This window comes from Stegodyphus dumicola, chromosome 8 (genome assembly GCF_044657685.1).
Source record: "Stegodyphus dumicola isolate Sdum_Otavi_A_Nest chromosome 8, ASM4465768v1".
NCBI lineage: Eukaryota > Metazoa > Arthropoda > Arachnida > Araneae > Eresidae > Stegodyphus > Stegodyphus dumicola.
Window position 1 is genome coordinate 71040350 of NC_140775.1, and position 20003 is coordinate 71060352.

The window sequence follows — 20003 nt, forward strand, 5'->3', positions numbered from 1 at the left end:
CCTAAAAACGTTTATTTTAATTACACTGCCTTTACATGCACGTTAAAAACTGGAATAAATTGAAAAAAAACGGATATTCTTCGGAGAACAAACAGCCTTGGTTGCGCAAACTTGGCTCCTTATCACACGGCGTTTGTTTCACACGAACAACTGTTTCGGACAATTTTTCTGCCTAGTTTGCTATTGAAAGAAAGACGCACGACTTTTTCCTTCCTTTCCAAAAAAATTGCAGGTTGTTCGTTTTCAACCAATCAGCTATCAGCTTCGAATGCTATCAGCTTGTTTGTAATGGGGAACCAGTTTCCCCTACGTTAACGCCCACTAGCGGCCGAGCGGTAAAGTCGCTGAACACTGGTAGTTCGGTCCGAGGTTCGAGTCCCGCGAACGGGCTGGCTGCATGGGCGTTTTCGTGGTTTTCCCCATGTGTAACGTGTATACGAGCCAGTTTCCCTTAGAAAGTCCTCAACGAAGGCATCCCTCCTCTTAGGCAGATAGCCCTAGTGTGCTTTGCCATAATTAAATACACATACCCACCCCTGCGTTAACCCCAAAGCGATCTGTGTTGATTGGCTGTTGTGACAAAGCAGAAAAATTGTTCCAAACAGTTGTTCTTCCGAAACAAACCGACGTGTGATAGCAGCCTTTAAGGATATGGGGGACATTTCATTATGCCAACGGAAGTAAATATCATGTAAGGAATAGGAGCTAGGGAGAAAAGGAAAAGCTGGATTAAGATGTGTTTGTATTTGTTTGGTAACTGATTGCTAATTTGGTTCTGTTATATTTTAGATTTATTATAGTATTTGAATAGAACATGCGGCAGCGATTAGATAATTTTTCAGATTATATAAATTTTGTGCATTCTGAGTTAAAAAAAAAATGAATGAAATGTAACGCTGTTAAGTGAACCTGGGGCCAGATTGTCGCTATGGTAAACAAATACAGTACAAAGTCCAAAATCCGGATGTCCAGTATCCGGAATGATCTAATATCCGGACCTCAAAATCGCCAACAAAATTTTTCTCGTAGGCTTTACGCATGCGCATTTGATTTCCCCCTTCGCGCATAATAAAACATCTGGAGAATTCCGATTCTTAATTTCATTTCGACACTAAATAAAATACCTTGTTATTGAAGAAACAATCATTTTAGCATAAATTTGCACGATCAGTAATTTGGCTCCGTTGCTGTGTATTTGCTTGGCAGCATGTCAAACCGAAGCATTCCACATAGATACATCGCTGATCTGACGCCAACCTAGCGAATCATTATTTATTATACTTTCCTTTCATCATCGCATGCTTATCAAAACATGACAACTTGAGTAATGACTCAAGCAGCGATGCCTAAACAATTTTTTTTATGTTAGTAATTGAATAATAAAGGAGCATGGTAACCTTCTATGTTAACATTACGCTTGGCGATGATTACACGAGGAAAAATTTACCAAAAATTTTTTTCCATATGCTAAAAATAGATTTTGTTGATGATACTCACAGACGCAAAGATTACATTTAGGGCTATTTGAATTAAGAATAACTGATTTATTATTCGTATAAACTCAGAACCAGCGCCAGGGCTCGTATGGCCGCAAGTCCCAGAATTTAGGACTACTGCATCAGGCGGCTAGCGCCAGCCCTCAATAAGGCTTAAGTATATGTGGGAATTTATTTATGTGATAAGCCTTAAGCATGTGCAAGAAATAGACATATGTTTAATAAATAACTAATACAATTCAGGCCTAATTGTCTCAGTGCGCGATAGAAGCAAGATAAAATTTAATGGAACAACTTGTTGTTAGTCGCCAAGCTCATGATGCAAGGATAGCTAAATTTGATGACGACAGCCGCAAATTTTAAAGGTTTTCGATTATCGCAAAACAAAGGTGAAATTTTCTAGTTAACGGATTTTGTAAAGAAATGTGGAGAAGCGGTAACAAATGAAGATGATATAAAAGAATTTTTTCATTGTGATGACAATGCTTCTCAATCATCAATCAATTAATGAATGGAGAAATTTGTAGTATGGTTCTAGATCCAGAAAATACCGCTACCGATAGTTAAGAAAGTGATAGAGAAGTTACTGAAAACGAGAAAATTTCGACTGAAAAGTTAGTCGGAATTCTCGAAGCAGCAGTTACAGGACTTCAACAATGTAACTAAACAAGAGATTATCTCTGTCTACAGAATTAAAGAGAAAGTATTAGCACAAAAAAAGAAGTAACTAAAAACAACTTACATTGAAAGAAATGTTTAATAAGGTAAATAAATAAATATTAAGCTTTTGTTTGTAAATTTTGATACCCTTTAGATCATAAATCACAATTTTATATTTTTAAGTTTATAATTTCTACATGCCATTTTGCTAGACTTAAACTGCTGATCTATTATCCGTAAAAATCCCAAATTCGGAATCGAAGTCCCGATGAGTCCTGATTTCGGACTTTGTACTGTATAGTGAATTTTGAAGAGTGCATTTATTCTATTGTGGTTTATGCGTTATCGATGAAGTAAATTTAATTAAATAAGTTTAAATGGAATGCAAGAAAAAATGCGTATAATTTAATACTCCGTACAAGGAACAATGTGGTGTACACATCAGATTTTTAATTCAAATAATGCGGACATGCTTGCAAGCGAAACAAAAGAAACTGAAAGAAAGAAAACAATAAAATTACTTACGATAGTTTTTCGTAACAGTCTCCGAGACATAATCCAACCTTACAAAGATTTCACATACAACCCAAGTTCTCACTTCTTTATGATTCTTGCTGCACACAATGCACCTTCTCCTGGAATCAGATTTTTACTGGGCCAATGAAATGATTGCAGTTGGAAAGACAATTGTAAGCAAACTATACCTATCACATGTTTGAAAAATTTCATTTATTAAATTCATGCGAAAACTTCTGTCATGAATCTTATTTCTCTCTTTAAAAACGGCAATGTTCAAGAAATGGAAAAAGAGTTTTTTCGTCCATTTCTGAGACTTTCGCGAAAATCCGTAGGAATTAGCCATTCTGTCGCTAAGGTCAATTATATATATGTTTTTGTTTGTTTTTGTTATAGTCACTAATAAGTGTTGGTTTTGAAGTTCTTTCGTAATTCTTAGTAACTGGAAGGAGTTCACTGTCTCGTTCATGCATAGCGCTTTAAACGTAAACTTCTCTTTTATCTTTCCACCACGCAACAGTGAGGCCACTTTAATATTTCATATCCGAATCGCCTGATTTTCTGGCCATCAAATCATTGGGTAAATCTTTTAAATCTTTAATCCCCAGCTTTTATGTTTTTAGGGAGATACTGATGGAAAATTACACAACCTTTAAAAGCCACGATCACTTCATTAAAAGCCAGATTTTTTTTTGAGGGGGGATCGCAAACTGATTTAAAATTGCAGTTAAGTATTTCAAATACTTCTCCAAGTTTCCACAGGTGGTCGTAATCAGCATTTGCCTTCAATGGCGGTGTTTTAGTATTCACAAAGGGCAGAAAACGTAATATTTTTTAAAACGGTCAAGAAACATGATTTTTTTTTTAATAGAGTCACAATTGCTTCATTTTGCAATCACTTATGGAATCCTCTTCTAGGTGCCCACATAACAATGCCACTGCTAAAAGCGAAAATATTTCAAATGCTGTAACATCCTTCCACTCAGAATGATGTGATCTTTTTATTTCGGGAGAAATTTCCGTTACGGTTTTTTGTTTTGAGCAGCATAAAGTTTTGTTTCGTCTACTTTGTCTATCAGCTCATTATTGAAAAAAAGGTTTAAAAGAATCAAGTTCATTCTTATCATATAATTCAGGTTTTAATCCTGATGTTCCTCTAAAATTGTGAACTATTACTTCTTCTGCAGTTGTGAAGTTATCGCATAGTTTTTTCCATATAAACTCTGTTTCATAATTTACAGTTGAAAGTGTTAAACCAATCTGATCAGAGAAACAGCCAGGTGATTCTAAATCATTTATTGATTCTGCTATTGAATTCTGAAATCCCACATCCGTATGATTTCTTAGATTCGTGGAAGCAGAAAATCTTTTTTCTCTATCATTACAAACATTTTCACCACAACAATCAGAGTCGCTGCCCGCAAATGTTTCATCTAGTTCATCCCACCTTGCGACGATATCCGAAACTTCCTCTTTTGTTAAGTATCTTTTACTTTCAGCCATTACTTAAAAGTGAATTCGAAAAAATAATAAATATCGACTAAAAGTAGTAGTAACGGTATTTACAAGAAAAAAAAAATGAAGGAAGATCTTAAAACGCAAACGCGTGAGAATCGAAGTAACAAATATATTTTTATTTATTTACTTATTTATTTTGGCCTCTCAACAAAATATTTCCTGGAAGATACCAAATTCGCAAACACACCATATGAGTTCAAAATATAGACTAATTCCCTCTATCCATCAGCGAAATCCCACAAAAGAACTCACTCTCCGGAGTGGCGTAAAATAGTCTTCAAGCCTCAAGCCCTGCGATCAACGAGAAACTGTCCCGAACCCTCAATTGCTGTACACTTAACTCGGGACATATATTTCCCAACCCTCTGGAAAAGGTTAAACAATATCATAGAATATTCATTAGAAACAGCAGTTTAAAAAGGCTTCGCCTCTAAAAGAATACTGATTAAATTTCGGAATATGTTTGAATGTTTGTCTATATAGACAATTACATCTTTGACATTTTGAAAGCATTCATCATTAGAATACAATGCTTAAATTATTTATAAATGATTTGAACAAGCATCGCATTTTTCTAACTTATTTAAGTCAAAAATGCTTCAAATAGGTAGGTAGTTGTAACATAACTTAAATTTTAGAATATTGCACATGTTTGTTGATTTCATTAATAATTATATAAATTCATAATAGTACTGTATAAAATATTGCTTTTCATGCAGTATTTTTATGTAGAAGGTTTTACGCGAAGTAAGAAAAGATTTTATTTTATGCAAAAGAGAGAGCATTTTAACCCGCAGAAAAAAAAACAGAATAATCTTCAGAGCTAGGAGGGAAGCGGTTGCTTCGGAGTTAGGTGGAAAGCGGGTGACCTTTTCTTTGGCGGGAGAAAGTTGGTTGAAAGCAGGGGTATCGAGGAGGATAGAGAGGTTAATGGGGAACTCAGCAATGGCGGAAGGAATTTTTGTAATAAAGAGCATGAAAACGGGATGCTTTTAACGCAAATGTTAGGTGTGAAAACAAACAGAGAAAAGTCCAACACTTTCTGACCAAGACGCCCTGCTGACATAATTCACTGTCAGGCATAATGTGACAGGGATAAAAATTTCCCTCTAAGTGTATTTGTAAACTGAGAGCAAAAGTGAAAGTGACAGTTTTCGTCCTCGTCCTTGAGCTCCTTTCGTCCTCGATGTCCTTGAGCTACATCCTTCCAAAGAGTTAGAACCACGTAGTATAGAGACTATATACTTCGTGGTTGGAAAGAACCATTTATAGCATTTCCCGGAGAAAATACCTTTGGCATGGACTTTTCTGTCCTCTCAACTGTCATCTAAGTGCTTGTTTCCCAAAGCTTGTTTGAGGTTAAAATTGTTTTTAAGGCAGACTTACTATTAAAACTATTAATATTCAGGTAAGTAACATTATGTTCTCTATACAATATCTTATTCTCTATCACTAAAGTGCCATTAAATTTCTTTATTTATTATTTTCATAAGATTCTAGCATTATACAATAGTTAGTAATAGTAGCAAGTGATGTGGTTCTTTTCTTCGTAACTATTCCATAGAGACGCCACATTCCTTATCAGTAGTCCGTTCTTATCAGCAATTCATACCCTTCGGAGGCCCCTCCTTTCGTGCTTAGGAATTTCTTGAGAGGCAAAAATGGGGATCTCTTGACCATCGATGAGTATAGATTGTGATTTTTGTAACTAAGATCCTCGACCTTTTTCTTCAGGTCTCATACTTAGAATTATGAGCAAATATAAATACAGTGTGACGGAATTTGTTAAACTTGTACTATAATAAATTACAACGGTTAACTTAATAAATTAATTTTATATTTAACTAATATTTAAGAAAAACATACTGTATAATTTATTTTTGCTGAAATGCTCTCACACTGTGTATGGATTTATGAATTTGTCACTTACTGTTTTTCTGAAATATACATGAATTTTTTGGGAACGGTAATAGTTAATGTTACTTTAGTTAAAATATTATGTACATCTCTGTGATGATATATGTCTTTTCTTCTTAGGTCTCAAGATAAGGGCATACACATTACCATGTAGGAATTCATTTATTTACTAATTTTTGCAAACGAACTCCTTTTAACTACACTCATGGACGCAATCGGCAATCGTATTTTAGGATATTTTCTACTTCTTTTCCTTTTCTTTTTATAGGTCCTTTTTTTCCCCCTCTATTATCTTTGGGCCATTTATTTAAAATTTTATTTTGTCCCATCTTTTCTTTCTGGCCTTTTGAACTCGTACAAAATGTACGAAGTTCCTTTTTACTCTCCTCAAATACGAAATTGCCCCCCTTTCTATATACCTTTCCTTCGCACCTATGCTTGATTTTTCGCCCATCGGTGCAGAAAGACTTAGCGGGTGCAAAACAAGACATCTGTCTACTTTGCCTGTCTGTCAGTTTGGGCCCGATTCATGACATTTTTAACCACAGCGTTAAGTGATTTTTACGGAATCACGTGGTACTCTGACGTCACAAGTAATTAAATCGCAAGTATTGGTATTCTCATCAAAGCTAGCGTTAAATTTGACCGTTAAATTGACGAGACGGCTGTTAAAGTAAGGACAGGTCTGACCCTTCGTGTTAAATAAGCAGATGATTATATTTCCAGCAATAAACATGGCGGAAGGTTTTGCGTCGGTTTTAGCTGAAGCGTATTTGGATGAAATAAGTCGAATTTCTCTGCGTCGGCAGCGAATTTTCCGTGATCGAAGCAATGCGTTGGATTTACATAGAATATAGACAATGGGTAATTAATTATTGTCAAGATTAATGAATTCGGGCCCAGGAGAGCGTCGTTGGTGAGGTAAGTTCAGCTTCGTATTTTTCCATAGAATGTTAGAAAAATTACTCTTCGTATTTCTTCAGAATGTGTATTATTATTTCACTGTCACTTATTGACGATCAACTGATTGTATAAATACAAAATGAATTGCGGAATGTGCATGTGTTTGTGCAGTAAAATTATCGCCAATACTGTTTGTGATGTTTCTTTTACTATCGCAAATAGTTTATGCTGTTTGTAAAATTGTATCCTACATTTTATGTAAACTTTGTGCTGAGTTATCACAAAGGTTAAAAATGTGATGTGCCTTATTTTTATTTAATTTTACTGTACGACTGATAATTTAAAGTAGCATTCTATTTTGATTCTAATATATTGTTGCCAAATCTGTTAGCTGGCGCCAGTGTTAAAAACTTGATAGTGTGATCTAAGTTATAAATAATTTTGTTTTTCTTTATAGTAAGATATATTATGTATTTTTTAGGAATTTTGAAGACGTTAAGTATTAATTTAAATATTCGACAAATTGTTTTGAGCCCATTATAATGCATCTAGTAGTAGATCTTCATGTTGCATTTTTAAGTATACTTACTTAAAATTTATTTAAATGTGTGAACAGGAAATATGTTTTAAGTAGCTTTACAAAATTAATTCTATTTTCTTATAAAAATTAAAATTTATCAGAAAATTGCATTCTTAAAAGTGTGATTAAATTCATTTAATACATGGAACTGTTATTAAATACTAGTGCTTTAGAATTTAATGTTAAATTTCATGCATGCTTTTGTTAAATTTGCAAGTACATTTTAAAGAAAATCAATTTGTTCATAAATTTGTCTTGGAAGATCTCATGTTCAGCTAAATCAAATTTACTTTTGTGTGACCTTAAATTTGGGCACCGATAGTGAATTTGTTTTGGCATATTCATAATTTTGATTGGGAAACTTAGTGCTACAGTAAAAGAATGATCAACTGATTTTTACCTTATTATTGTAATGACTTGCAGGATTTTTCACAATGTGATGTTGCATACGTTTTACTCCTCTTTGTTATCAAATACATAAAAGAGTATATTCCTAATCTGATATTTCTTCTTGGTTGATCTTTACAATATGGTAACTGGTAGTTTGGCGACATTTTGGAGGCGATAGAGGTTACTACCTGGCACTTTGGTAATAATGTGAGCAGTACTCAGTTCCGATTACGCATTATTTTGTGTGAGGGAAATGAGAGATCATGGGATATGTCATGTGATATTAATGGACGAATTACGGTTCTTTAATCGGAAAAGGGGAGAAATCGGGAAAAAATCTGGAAATTTTGTATTTGGCTTTATTCTGTCTTGTGTGAAACAGTGTTCGTGAATTTTTGGATCCCATGGCCGTAACTAAAGTGAATTCGAAATGGGTATTTATGTATGTATTAATTTAATGTATGTGCTCATTTATATTTTAAGTAGTGTTTTTGAATTTAATTATATTTTAATTAAATGATAGTTATTTTGTGAATTTTATGTTTGTAGGAATTTGGTATACGTTTTAGTTGAAGTAAACGTGCATGGAAATAATTTAAATATCTGACACTAAGTATTTGTAATGGTTGCGGTATGAATTCGTTTTTGACGTGTATAATGTAATAGATGATTTAGAGGTAAAAGTTTTTGGATATTTTATTTATTTTATATGTGGAAATGTTCATTACTTTTTCGCGATCAGGTAATTTCATATATGTTCTTTTTACCGGGTTTAAAGATTGAGAAAATTGTCATGTATTTTCGTGAATTTTTTCTAATATATGAGAAAAAAGCAGTGTACATGGATATAGTGAAGAGTGTGCGCAATGCCATTTTTGTGCAATTCTGGGATGTTTTTTTTTAAGTAAAAATAAGTCGGCGTGTATATGGTTTATGTGTATGTGTTATTTTGAAAAACGCGTAAAGAGTATGGTATTGTGCACTTTTTCCCAATTTTGCAGTGAATATTTGTCATGATTAAGCAGTTTTTTTAGATAAAATTTCTAGCATAAGTGTAATTCGGCTAGTAGATTGTTGGAAGAAGTGTTCAGTAGATAAAAAGAAAAGAAACATGTCTTTACTTCGTGAAGACAAAATGGCGGCGGGAAAAAAAAATAGAGGTTTGCTGTAGGAGAGTTCGTCGCCAAATTTTCGCCAAAAAAACGCCAAGTTACCATAATGTAAAGATCAACCTTCTTCTTTTATAAGAGTGTAATATATCATAATGTGATACTTGGGATTTTTTTTAGAGTACATAACAGCATTTTTTTTTGACATGCTAATAGAACCAGAGTATTTTATTTACTTGTTGCTTTAAAACAGGTTTTAAATCAAGGCTATTTTTTTCTGCTTATTCAGTATGCACATAAAACTTACTTAAGCTATATTTTTAACAAATTAATGAGATATATGTTTTAGGTTAGCTGCTTTAATAGAAAAAGAACTAAACTAAAATGATGTACCTTGAACATTTTATTGAAAATAAGAATATCTTAGCAGTGTTGGCTAAGATTATTCAGACCTTTTTTTTCATTTATTTTGATATTTCCATATACACAGAGTCGTAGCTAGGGTTTTCAGCGCCCAGGGACAACTGAAGATTTCGCGCCCCCTACTGCCTGCCAAGAATGGAAAACATTTAATTCTAAAATGTCGTAACATCAGTTTGACGCCCCTTGGATTCTGCGCCCGGGGACAGATGCCCCCCTTGCCCCCCTCTAGCTACGCCCCTGCATATACATTCATTTAAATAAGAATCCAGTAAAGTAAAATCATTCTATATAAAGCTGTTGATTTATAATAGAAAAACATATCAAATTACTGCTGTATTTTAATAAGATTTCAATATAATGGAATGAATTGCACTACATTAAGAAAAAAAAAAGTGAAAAAAATTCTGTTTTTGCATTATTTTCACTGTCTGTGTTTTGCATATGCTTGTTACAAGAGGCCATAATCTATAGATCTGTAGCTAAATGATATTTTTATGTTTTTACATATGGAAATTAACTAATAAGAACTGTGATCAGAGTCGTAGCTAGGGTTTTCAGCGCCCAGGGACAACTAAAGATTTCGTGCCCCCTACTGCTTACCAAGGATGGAAAACATTTAATTCTAAAATGTCGTAACATCAGTTTGACGCCCCTTAGATTCTGCGCCCGGGGACAGATGCCCCCATCTAGCTACGCCCCTGACTGTGATTTAAGCATTGCCCTTGCAGTGGTATAGATTGAATCTTATATAGGTTATGGAATTATCATTAAATATTCAGATAAGTGTACTATTAACAGCATATGTATGTTTTTTTCATCATTTAATGCATGTAAATTTATCAGTAGCAAATTTATCAGTATTTTTTCTATGTGTTATAAAAAGTAGCTGTCAATAACAAATAATTGACTAGTAAATAATATCTGCAAATTCCGTATGTAAAAGTATTATTTTTATTTATTTATGTACGTATTATTTTTTAATTTCGTTTTACCTAAATAAGGGTGAAAAAATGTTTTTGATGTGGAATTTTTACTCTACTAAATCTATACAATTTTTTTTTTTTTTTTTTTTTTTTTTTTTTGCCATCAGAGAACTGAAGTATATTTTACAGCATCATTTTGCACTTCAATCTGAGCATTATAATTTAAAGGTGCTTGTCTTGAACCAGTATTTAAAATCATAAAGCCTTTTCTGGAAACACATGCAAAATAACATTTATAACCAGTTTGCTACAATAATAGATGTTAGATTCCATGTAAGCAAACTTCAAATAGCAGATTTAAAATAAAAAACATGCTTTATATGCAGACATGCTATTAATTTTTTTCAGAAGTTTAAACTGTGAACTTGCTAGATATATTAAAGCGCCAACATGCACTTATGTATTCATCATGTAAAAATTTATTGACAATTTTAGGAAATTATCTGTTGATTCAGGAAAGCTTTAGAAACTTAAAAATTACTGAAGTTGTATTCATACCAATTTGTACCCACAGCTTTAATGGCCTCTAAATAGTTTAACATGTAATGTAAATAAAAGTAATATGCTTAACTCCATCAGTACTGAAATGCCATAGCTGAGAAATTAAGAATTATCATACAAATAGAGCACTGAGAGACATATAATTTTTATATGACACATGAAATTACCTTGAATTCTAAAAGGAAAAAAGTTTAATAACTATGAAAGGATGATTATAAATCCAGTACAACCTCATAAAAATTTAAACATACAGCTGCGAGGAATTTATTGTCAAAAAATAGATTTTCAGATGCTTAACATTATGCATGTATTTAAAAGTAAAAATTGAAAATTCAATAAAGAAAGTATTTTTAACTAATATACAAATGTGAAATATACTATATGAAAATGTTTTAGAAACTTTCAAAATAACTTAAATCATATGAGAAATTTGGCAGTTTAAAAAAAAATACAAGAAAGAAGCTGAACTGCAGAGAAAAGAAGGGGGACAAATCCACACATCTTTATATGAATGCAAAAAATCGGAAGTTTGGATACCCTAGAATGTTAAATAATAACGTTTTAGCGAACACTGCTAAAGAGCCAAAAATGGCACCCCAAACCTGAAATACAACCCTAAAGCGTGGCTACAATACGAAGGCCCACGCTTGAACATGGCTGATGAGTCAACCTGTGTCTCTAGTAGCTGTAATATGATTGGCTTATTTTAACGAAGTTTCCCAACTCTCGAACGAAGGTTGCTTACCGTAAGGATTCCTCCGACGGTCGTTGTCACGAATGCCAATTTAACCAACAGTCCTTACGGTTACTGGAGCCGTGAAATTTAGCGGTCGTCCGTTAAGAGAAGATCGTTATTAACGCTCCTTGTCGTGAATAGGGCCCTAATTCAGTTTCGAAGTTAGTATGTTTCCCCTCTTCCTAACTCAATACGTCGGAAGTTCCACGATCCTGACAAAACAATTTCTTAGTTTCTATTTCTCCTCTGATAGGCAAACATATTCATGAGGGTTCAACTACTGAAAAGATGTATATGAATCCTTTGCGTTGCACATTAGGAGATATAAGCAATAAACAAACGATACTACTTTTTTTTTTTTTTTTTTCCTCTGCCAAATTAAGTACTGTACTTGTTAGATGTTCTGATTTCATCCAGTCGTACTTTGCCATTCGTAGTTTTTCTTTCACACTTGTGTTTACTTTTTCGCCTGGCGAGCAGAAAACCTTAGCAACTGCAAAAGGAAACGTGGTTTGTTTGTAAATATATTTGAAACACGGAGTGTTTATACTGATTTGAAATTATGAAATCTGCTATTTTATATGATCTTTGAAAGTTGAAAGAGTGTTTGAATTTTTAACCTCATCATAGTAAATAAAAAATATAAAATGTAATTTTTTTTATAATTAGGTAATTTGTATCAGATTGGATTCTAATTACAAGAAGCTTATTATAACAAATTCAATTTAATGCGAAATGTTTTAGAAATTTGATCTTTCATTTAAATTTTAGAAATATGTCAGATTTAGAAAAACAGTCAACTGAAATACAGTTAATTAGACGGGAACTGAAGAATATTCGGTGAGTAATTAAATAAAGTGTAAAATATCGGCAGTCGCAATCATAATTTAAATGTGATATTGTGAGTGAATACAGCTTAAATTGCCCCGGAGTCTGTCTCGATACTTCTCAGGGCTCTAAAGTAGAATTGGATGTCCCATCGATTAGCGATAAATTTTGTTCAATTTTGGCGATAAAAACCCCATTTCTGATTACCATGATAGTTTTAGCTTTGCTTTATCTTCCTGATTTTTTTTTTTTTTTTTTTTTTTTTTTTTTAAGTGAAAATAGATCGATGTGTACATGGACACCGAGTTTGTGCAATTCTTTGATTTCTTATTTTAGTTTTGTGTAGCGGCTCTCTTGAAATTGTGCCATCCTGCCGTCGAATTTGGCGTCACAAAAGAATCGCTAGAAAAGCAAGAGGCACCCAATTGTAAACTTTTACCCATCTCAGTTTTTGGAGTTAAATCATAATTCAAACAGGAGTACACCAGTGTCCTACATAAGAAAAGCTCCGGCACGAAGCTGAAACACAATTTAAGGAGAAAATTCTTTTAATCTTGTAAAATTTTATTTTAGTAATATATATGCCTTAAAAATGAGCAAAGATTTAGAATTTTAAGAACAAAAATGTCTCACCCATTTGGAAAAATTTCATTTTGAAGGAGTTACAATAATCTTTATGAAAGCTTGTTTCAGAAGGAGTAAATTTTTCTGTCATGAAAGTACTAAAAATTATTATCCTGGTTGTGCCTCTATATTCACTGATTAGGTATCGATTTTAGTTACTTATGATTTAATATAGAATGTAGAAGGCTATGTTTATGTTCCTGAATGGTTGTAATTTACGGTTTGTCTATATTTTAGGGTGCCTCTTGGATTATCACCAAGTTGTTGTTTCATTTATGGTAACCTGAGTAGTCAAATATTATGGGAACCTTATTATGATGTGATTGGTTGTATGATTGCGGTTAATTTGACTGATGGGAAAACATTTGGGTTAGAGTTGACTTTAGGGTATGCCTTGTATTATCGCGAAATTGTTGTTTCATTTATTGCCAAGTTGTTGTCTCATTTATGACAACCTGAGTAGTTGAATGCTATGGAAACCCTATTATGACGTAATTGGTTGCAGTGAATTTGAATCATGGGAAAAAATTTTTAAAGTGTGTGTCGGATTTTGGGTAAGGGCTTGTGTGTGATGGATAAGTACGTTGTTATTTTGTGGTTTACACGATAAATTGGCTGAATGTAGTAAGATTAATTTGAAGTTTCTGTAGGATTTGGAATGAAAGGGAAAAAAGCATTAATTGATTGGTGTGTAAATGAAGGTTTACTTAGTAGCCATTATTAAGTGCCCTGCTTGGAGGAAGGAAATGCGAACGGTCGAACATCGGATAATTTCGAACGGAGGATATTTTTTACTCTTATTTTTGGGATGTGTTTGACTGAAGACTCATAAATTCGTAAATAAGGTAAGTGGATATTTCCTTCGTGTAGTGCTAAGATCAATTTCCTTTTTTATCTTATTTTATTGTTTGATTTAAAATGTAGTTTATTCAGATTATGTATTTTTTTGTTTTGCTTCTTTGACTTTTGAAGTTAAAATAGGTCGATGTGTACATGGATAAAGTCAAGAGAGTGCGCAATGCCATTTTTGTGCAATTCTGGGATGTTTTTGTTTTTAAGTGAAAATAGGTTGTTGTGCACATGGATACCAAGTTTGTGCAATTTTTGTCTTGTTATTTTGGCTTTGTGTAGCGGCAATTTTTGCCCCAAAAATTTCTGTTACGCAAGGCAAAATAAGCCAAAGAATTGCACAAACTCAGTATCCATATACTGCCAAAAATCGCAAAGTTTCGCCAAGGGGTACCCTGAAGTATACTTTTGCCAATATTTGTAAGGGCTTCTTTCTGTGTTGGATGTGAGTTAGGAAGTACATTGCTTATTTTGTGCTGTACACCATAAAATGGCTGTATGTGATTAATTTAATGTAAAGTTTCTGTATGATTTGGAACGAAAGGGAAAGAAACCATTAATTGACTGGCGTGTAAATGATGGTTTACCCAATAGTCATTATAAATGTTCTGTGTATACGAAGGAAATGTATGTGTTCAAACGTAAAGATTGTTCAGATGGATTTGAATGGGTTTGTCTGGCACTATGGAGGATATTTTTTACTCTTATTTTTATGAATTTATATGGTGACGGCAGTATGCACATTCTAGTTGAGATAATTTAGAAAAGTTTTTGGATGTTGTTAAGGAATTTTGTGTGCCACATACTGAAGACACAGAAATTTCTAATATGGCAAGTCGATATTTCCTTTTTGTAGTGCATGTATGCAATAACATGTATTGGGTAGAGTAGACTTTAAGGTACCCCTTGTATTATGGAGAAGCTGTTGTTTCATTTATATTGCGACGTAATCGGGTGCATGATTCTGAGAAATTTTGAATCCGGGGATGTTTTGTAAGCATTTTTGTGGTTGTGTGTTGGTTTGATTCTTTAGACAGTAGAATGGCCGCATGTAGTAAGATTAATTTGTAATTTGAACTTTCTGTACGATTTGGAGCAAAAGGGGAAAAGAGCTAATTGACTGAAGTTTAAATGAAGGTTTACTTAGTAGCCATTATAAGTGTCCTGTATGTAGGAAGGATATGTGTCTAGTCGAGCATAAAAACCGTTTAGATGGATTTGAATGGGTTTGTAGGAAGAAAGGTTCAGATGGTCACTATGTGAAGGGTTTGATCAGAAAGAGTACCTGGTTTGAAAAAAAGTCATTTGAGTATGATTGATATTTTGATTTTTACGTGGTTCTGGGTGTACGAAGCGAATTCGAAAATCATGGTAAGTGAATATTTGCTTTTGGTAGTGCTTAAATGTATAACATGTTTTTCCTTTTTTATGTTATTGTATTGTTTGGTTTAAAATGTATTTTATTGAGATTGTGTATTTTTTGTTTGCCTATATTGTAGAATTTGGTGTTTCTTTGACTGTTTAAATGAAAATATATCATTGTGTACATGGACAAAGTAAAGGGAGTGCCCAATGGAAGTTTGTGCAATTCTGGGATTTTTTTTTTTTTAAGTGAAAATAGGTCGACGTGTACATGGCTAAAGTTAAAAGAGTGCGCAATGCCATTTTTGTGCAATTTGGGTATTTTTTTTAAAGTAAAAATAGGTTGACGTGTACATGGAGATAAAGTCAAAGGAGTATGCAATGCCATTTTTGTGCAATTCGGGGATTTTTTTTAAGTGAAAATAAGTCGATGTGTAAATGGATACCGAGTTTGTGCAATTGTTTGTCTTATTATTTTGGCTTTGTGTAGCGGCGATTTTTGGGGCAAAAATCGCCACTTCGCAAGCCAAAATAACAAGTCAAAGAATTGCAAAAATCGGTATCCATGTACCGCCAAAAACCGCCAAGTTTCACCAAGGGGTACCCTAAACTGTACTTTTACCCATGTATTTTCTTTTTTATGTTATTTCATTGTATGATTTAAAATGCAGTTTATTGAGCTTTGATTGGGTACAAATTTTGTTCAGTTTTGGTGATGAGTAACTTAACTTTATATGACAGCATTATTCTCCTGATTTTTTTTAAGTGAAAATAGATCGATGTGTTCATGGACAGAGTCAAGGAACTGTGCAATGTTGAGTTTGTGCAATTTTCTGATGTTAAGTGAAAATAGCTCGATGTGTACATGAACACTGAGTTTGTGCAATTCTTTAATTTGTTATTTTAGTTTTGTGTAGCGGCGATCTTGAAATTGGGTCTCAGTGGCCAATTTACTACAGACTGTAAATGATAAAATACTTTGAAAAATGCTCAGATGCACTCAGTGCTACTGAATTTCCATTAAAAGAGCATCTGCAGACCTTTTGGAAGGATATAACCAAATGTGGGAATCCAGATCATCATTTGTACAGAACCTCAGGTTTGTCTTTAGCTTATAGATCAATCCCTCAGATTTGAGGCCAATTCTTTCCCCTGCCACATTCTGCTTGACAGCTGGAATTATGTAAAAAAAGTAATCATGGTCAGAAAATGTATGACTCTTTTCTTTGTGTTTTTGTATCTATACTTCTCTTTTAATTTTTTATCTTGATGCTGTTATACTAATTCTAGTATTTTTTCTATTACTATAAGTGCCACTTTATTTGTTGTATTCTTTTTCATTGGTATGCTGGGGAAAGAATGATTTTTGTATCTGGTGTCCCCTAAACAGCAACTTATCCTGTTTATATCCAACATTTAAATTCAGTCAGAGTATGCCTGTGCTATTTCTTAGCTTTTGAATAAAATCGTAATTCCAGCTGAAGCACCAGATAAAAGAAAGTCCAGTGTTTTATTTTATTTTGTAAATATTTATCATTAATTTATTAAATTTTTATTTATTGCTTTATAATTTGTTTAAATTAATTTTTTTATTATTTTAATCATTTGTTATTTTAATTATTAATTATTTTATTTAGTTACTTTTGTTCATCTTTCCTGGTAGCCCTCTACAGAGCTCTGGCACTTTTAATTTTAGAACATAAACTCTGATTGTGAGTAACATTTGAAAATTTAGAGGCCATTCTATGGCTATTGGGGACAAAAGTCGCACATAAATTTGGCAATATCTCCTTGATAAAATGGCTGATCCATGGTCAACCAGTAAAAGTGTGGACATTGGAGGTTTGACCCAGCTTCAAATTCCGGGGAGTGGATTGGTTGCATGGGTTGTTTCCAAATGAGTAATATGGACCTTAGCCAGTTTTCCCAAAATATTCTCCACAAAGTATCACTTTCCTTAGACAGATGACCCTTGAATGTTTTCACACAACAAGAGTTAGATTAACAATTAAAAATACTAAGCAAGGCCTTAGAGCTTCAAGGAAAGAGGGCACCACAAAAATCTTCTGTTGCCAGGTTTACCATGGAAAGCATGGTGTAGTTTAACTAAGACTGAGAGAGAAGGAATAGGAAAAAAATTGATGTAAATGTATGAGGAGGCAACTAAAACCTCTTAAGTGCTTAGGGCCACAAAAAATCCATGGCCTAGCCATAACCCACATAATTCCTGCCCTAGCCATAACCCACATTAAGCCGTAAGCCACATTCCTGCCTTAGCCATAACCCATATAATCTAATCCAGTCCTTTCTAAAATTAGTCACCACACCTTTTTCATTTAAATTAGCAAACTTGATTGCTCTGTCTATAATGTGTAAATTTCAAATGTTACTAAAGCCTTATGTGGGAGTTTCTGTACAAAATAAATGGATCAGTATGACAGCACTAGGTATCAAAATTTTAAGAATTTAGGGAATGTAGAGAGTGACAGAATCCAGTAGCCACAGAGTTACACCATGTGGCAACATACAAAGCACCAACCCTGACAAGCAAGTACCAATATGGGAATTAAGTGTGCCAATCTTGGTAACTAACCACAGTAGCCACTTTAATAAGGAATTATCAGTAATTTTTATTTTTGAATTTTGAACAGATATTCTAGAATTTTGTTTGTGGCAAACAAGATCGCCGAAATCAATATTACATTGGCTATATAAATTTGTTAATTAACTATTTAAATTTGAACATTAGAAGAATAAAAACTGCACAGAAATAATTATGTACAGTCAAAAGTCGTTAATTCGGACACCCATAATCCGGACGTCAAAGCTGCGCACGTAAGACCTTTACGGCTGCGAATACGCGTGTAGGCGTGCGCAAAATACGTTTGCGAATGCGCGTTTAATGTATAACGGACGGTATAAACTAAGCAAAAATTATCTAATTCAGTTAATGTTGCAGATTGCGTTGTTCCTTAATCTTCGAATTGGATTCGGCTTATTATTTTTTGCAGACTGTTAGAGCAATTTTATAAAAGTAAGCTTGAACTTTCGATTATGTCAAATAGAATTTCTGATATATATTTACTAATATGTAAAGGATCTACAAAGCGAAAGTATGTTTCGAAATCCATTAAACAAAAAGTGGAATTGCTACAAAAAAATGGATACAGGCATATCCTTTGTTTATCTAAACTTTAACGTTTGTTTATCTTTAATGCCGCGGCGCGCAATGAATTGGAAGTTGATTTGTCAGCACTATCCTTATCTTCAGGGCAGATGTTTTTATTTTATTTGGCTTATAATTCCTTAGTAAATGTAGTATTTCATCTCGATGTACTCCGTTTTTGATATGATTTAAATCAAATTCCTCGTCATTATAATTCGCTTCGATAGCGAAGAAAGTGACAGAGGTTATTGAAAACGAAAAAATTTCAATTGACAAATTAGTCGGTATTCTCGACACAGCAATTATAGGACTTGAACAGCGGAACTTTGTAACTGAACAAGAAATTATGTCTATTTATAGAATTAAAGAGAATGTATTATCACATAAAAAACGAAGCAACTTAAACAACTTATTGAAAGAAATGTTTAATAAAGTAAACAAATAAATATTAAGCTTTTTTTTTTTTTTTTTTTTGTGTGTGTGTGTGTTTGTAAATTTTGATACCCTTTAGGTCATAATTGTTCTTTATTTCATAAATTACGGTTTCATATTTTTAATTTTATAATTTCTGCATGCCATCGTACCAGATTTAAACTGATGATCTATAATCCGGAAAAATCGGTAATCCGGAATCGCCGAAGTCCCGACGAGTCCGGATTAACGACTTTTGACTGTTAATCAAAATGTCATCCATAAAAGAAGAAAACATGAAATTATTTACAAAGCAGTGATTATATTAGTCATAGAAATTTAAATCATGAAAAAGTATAGGTAGAAGCTAGGTCGGCCCCTCTGTAGTACCGTAGGTGATTAAGGTATTGCAGTACCTGGCTAAGTAATAAGCTTTCACTCTAGTTGTAATTCTGAGGGAAAACTTCCCATGGGGGACGGTCCAAGGATCTCCCATCCGTGTTCTAATACCAACTTCTCGTGAGGATTTTGGCTGACCATGTATTTTAAATGCCCTCTTGTCGCATGTATACATCATTTGGGATTTGAACACAGGGCTATTGATATGGCAGTCAGCATCACTAACCACTAACCCCGTCTGGGTGGCAAGCTGTCAGACACCTTGAAGGGGTATTTTGTTAATTCCACATATATGGAATACAACTGTGTTATGTTCTAAATAACCATTTATATTATGAATTTGCTCATAAAATGTTACTAGGTTTGGTATGCATATTTCCCAACCACATTCATCAGATGAGAGCTTTGAGTACTCTCAAATAAATAACTAAATATGCTAAAACAAAGAAATAATCAATTTTAAATATAGTGCATTATAAATAAATAAGAAGTCACTTTACCGTGTGGTATGTACATTGGATTGTCATCTTCGAGGTATGTGTGGATGGGGTGAGAATGAGGTTAGTATAGTAGATGTCACTTCATGTGATCGCATTTAATTTAATTAATTTAATCGCATAATTCATAAGGAT

At 33.4% G+C, this 20003-nt stretch overlaps 1 protein-coding gene across 6 annotated transcripts in view; it reads left to right on the forward strand.

Annotated features, from left to right (window-relative positions):
- The first annotated feature begins 8212 nt into the window (after positions 1-8212).
- The window catches only part of LOC118193299 (tRNA (adenine(37)-N6)-methyltransferase), a 43751-nt gene continuing 31960 nt past the window's right edge, over positions 8213-20003 (forward strand). The window contains exons 1-2 of one of the 6 annotated variants that reach the window (XM_035364359.2): positions 12247-12381; positions 12504-12572. In XM_035364359.2, coding sequence (XP_035220250.2) covers positions 12508-12572 — 65 coding nt within the window. In that variant the 5' untranslated portion in view covers positions 12247-12381; positions 12504-12507. Of the gene's footprint in view, positions 8423-11869; positions 11894-12245; positions 12573-12816; positions 14030-20003 lie in introns of those variants that run through there. The other 5 variants (XM_035364360.2, XM_035364363.2, XM_035364358.2 and 2 more) reach the window with 5 other exon arrangements.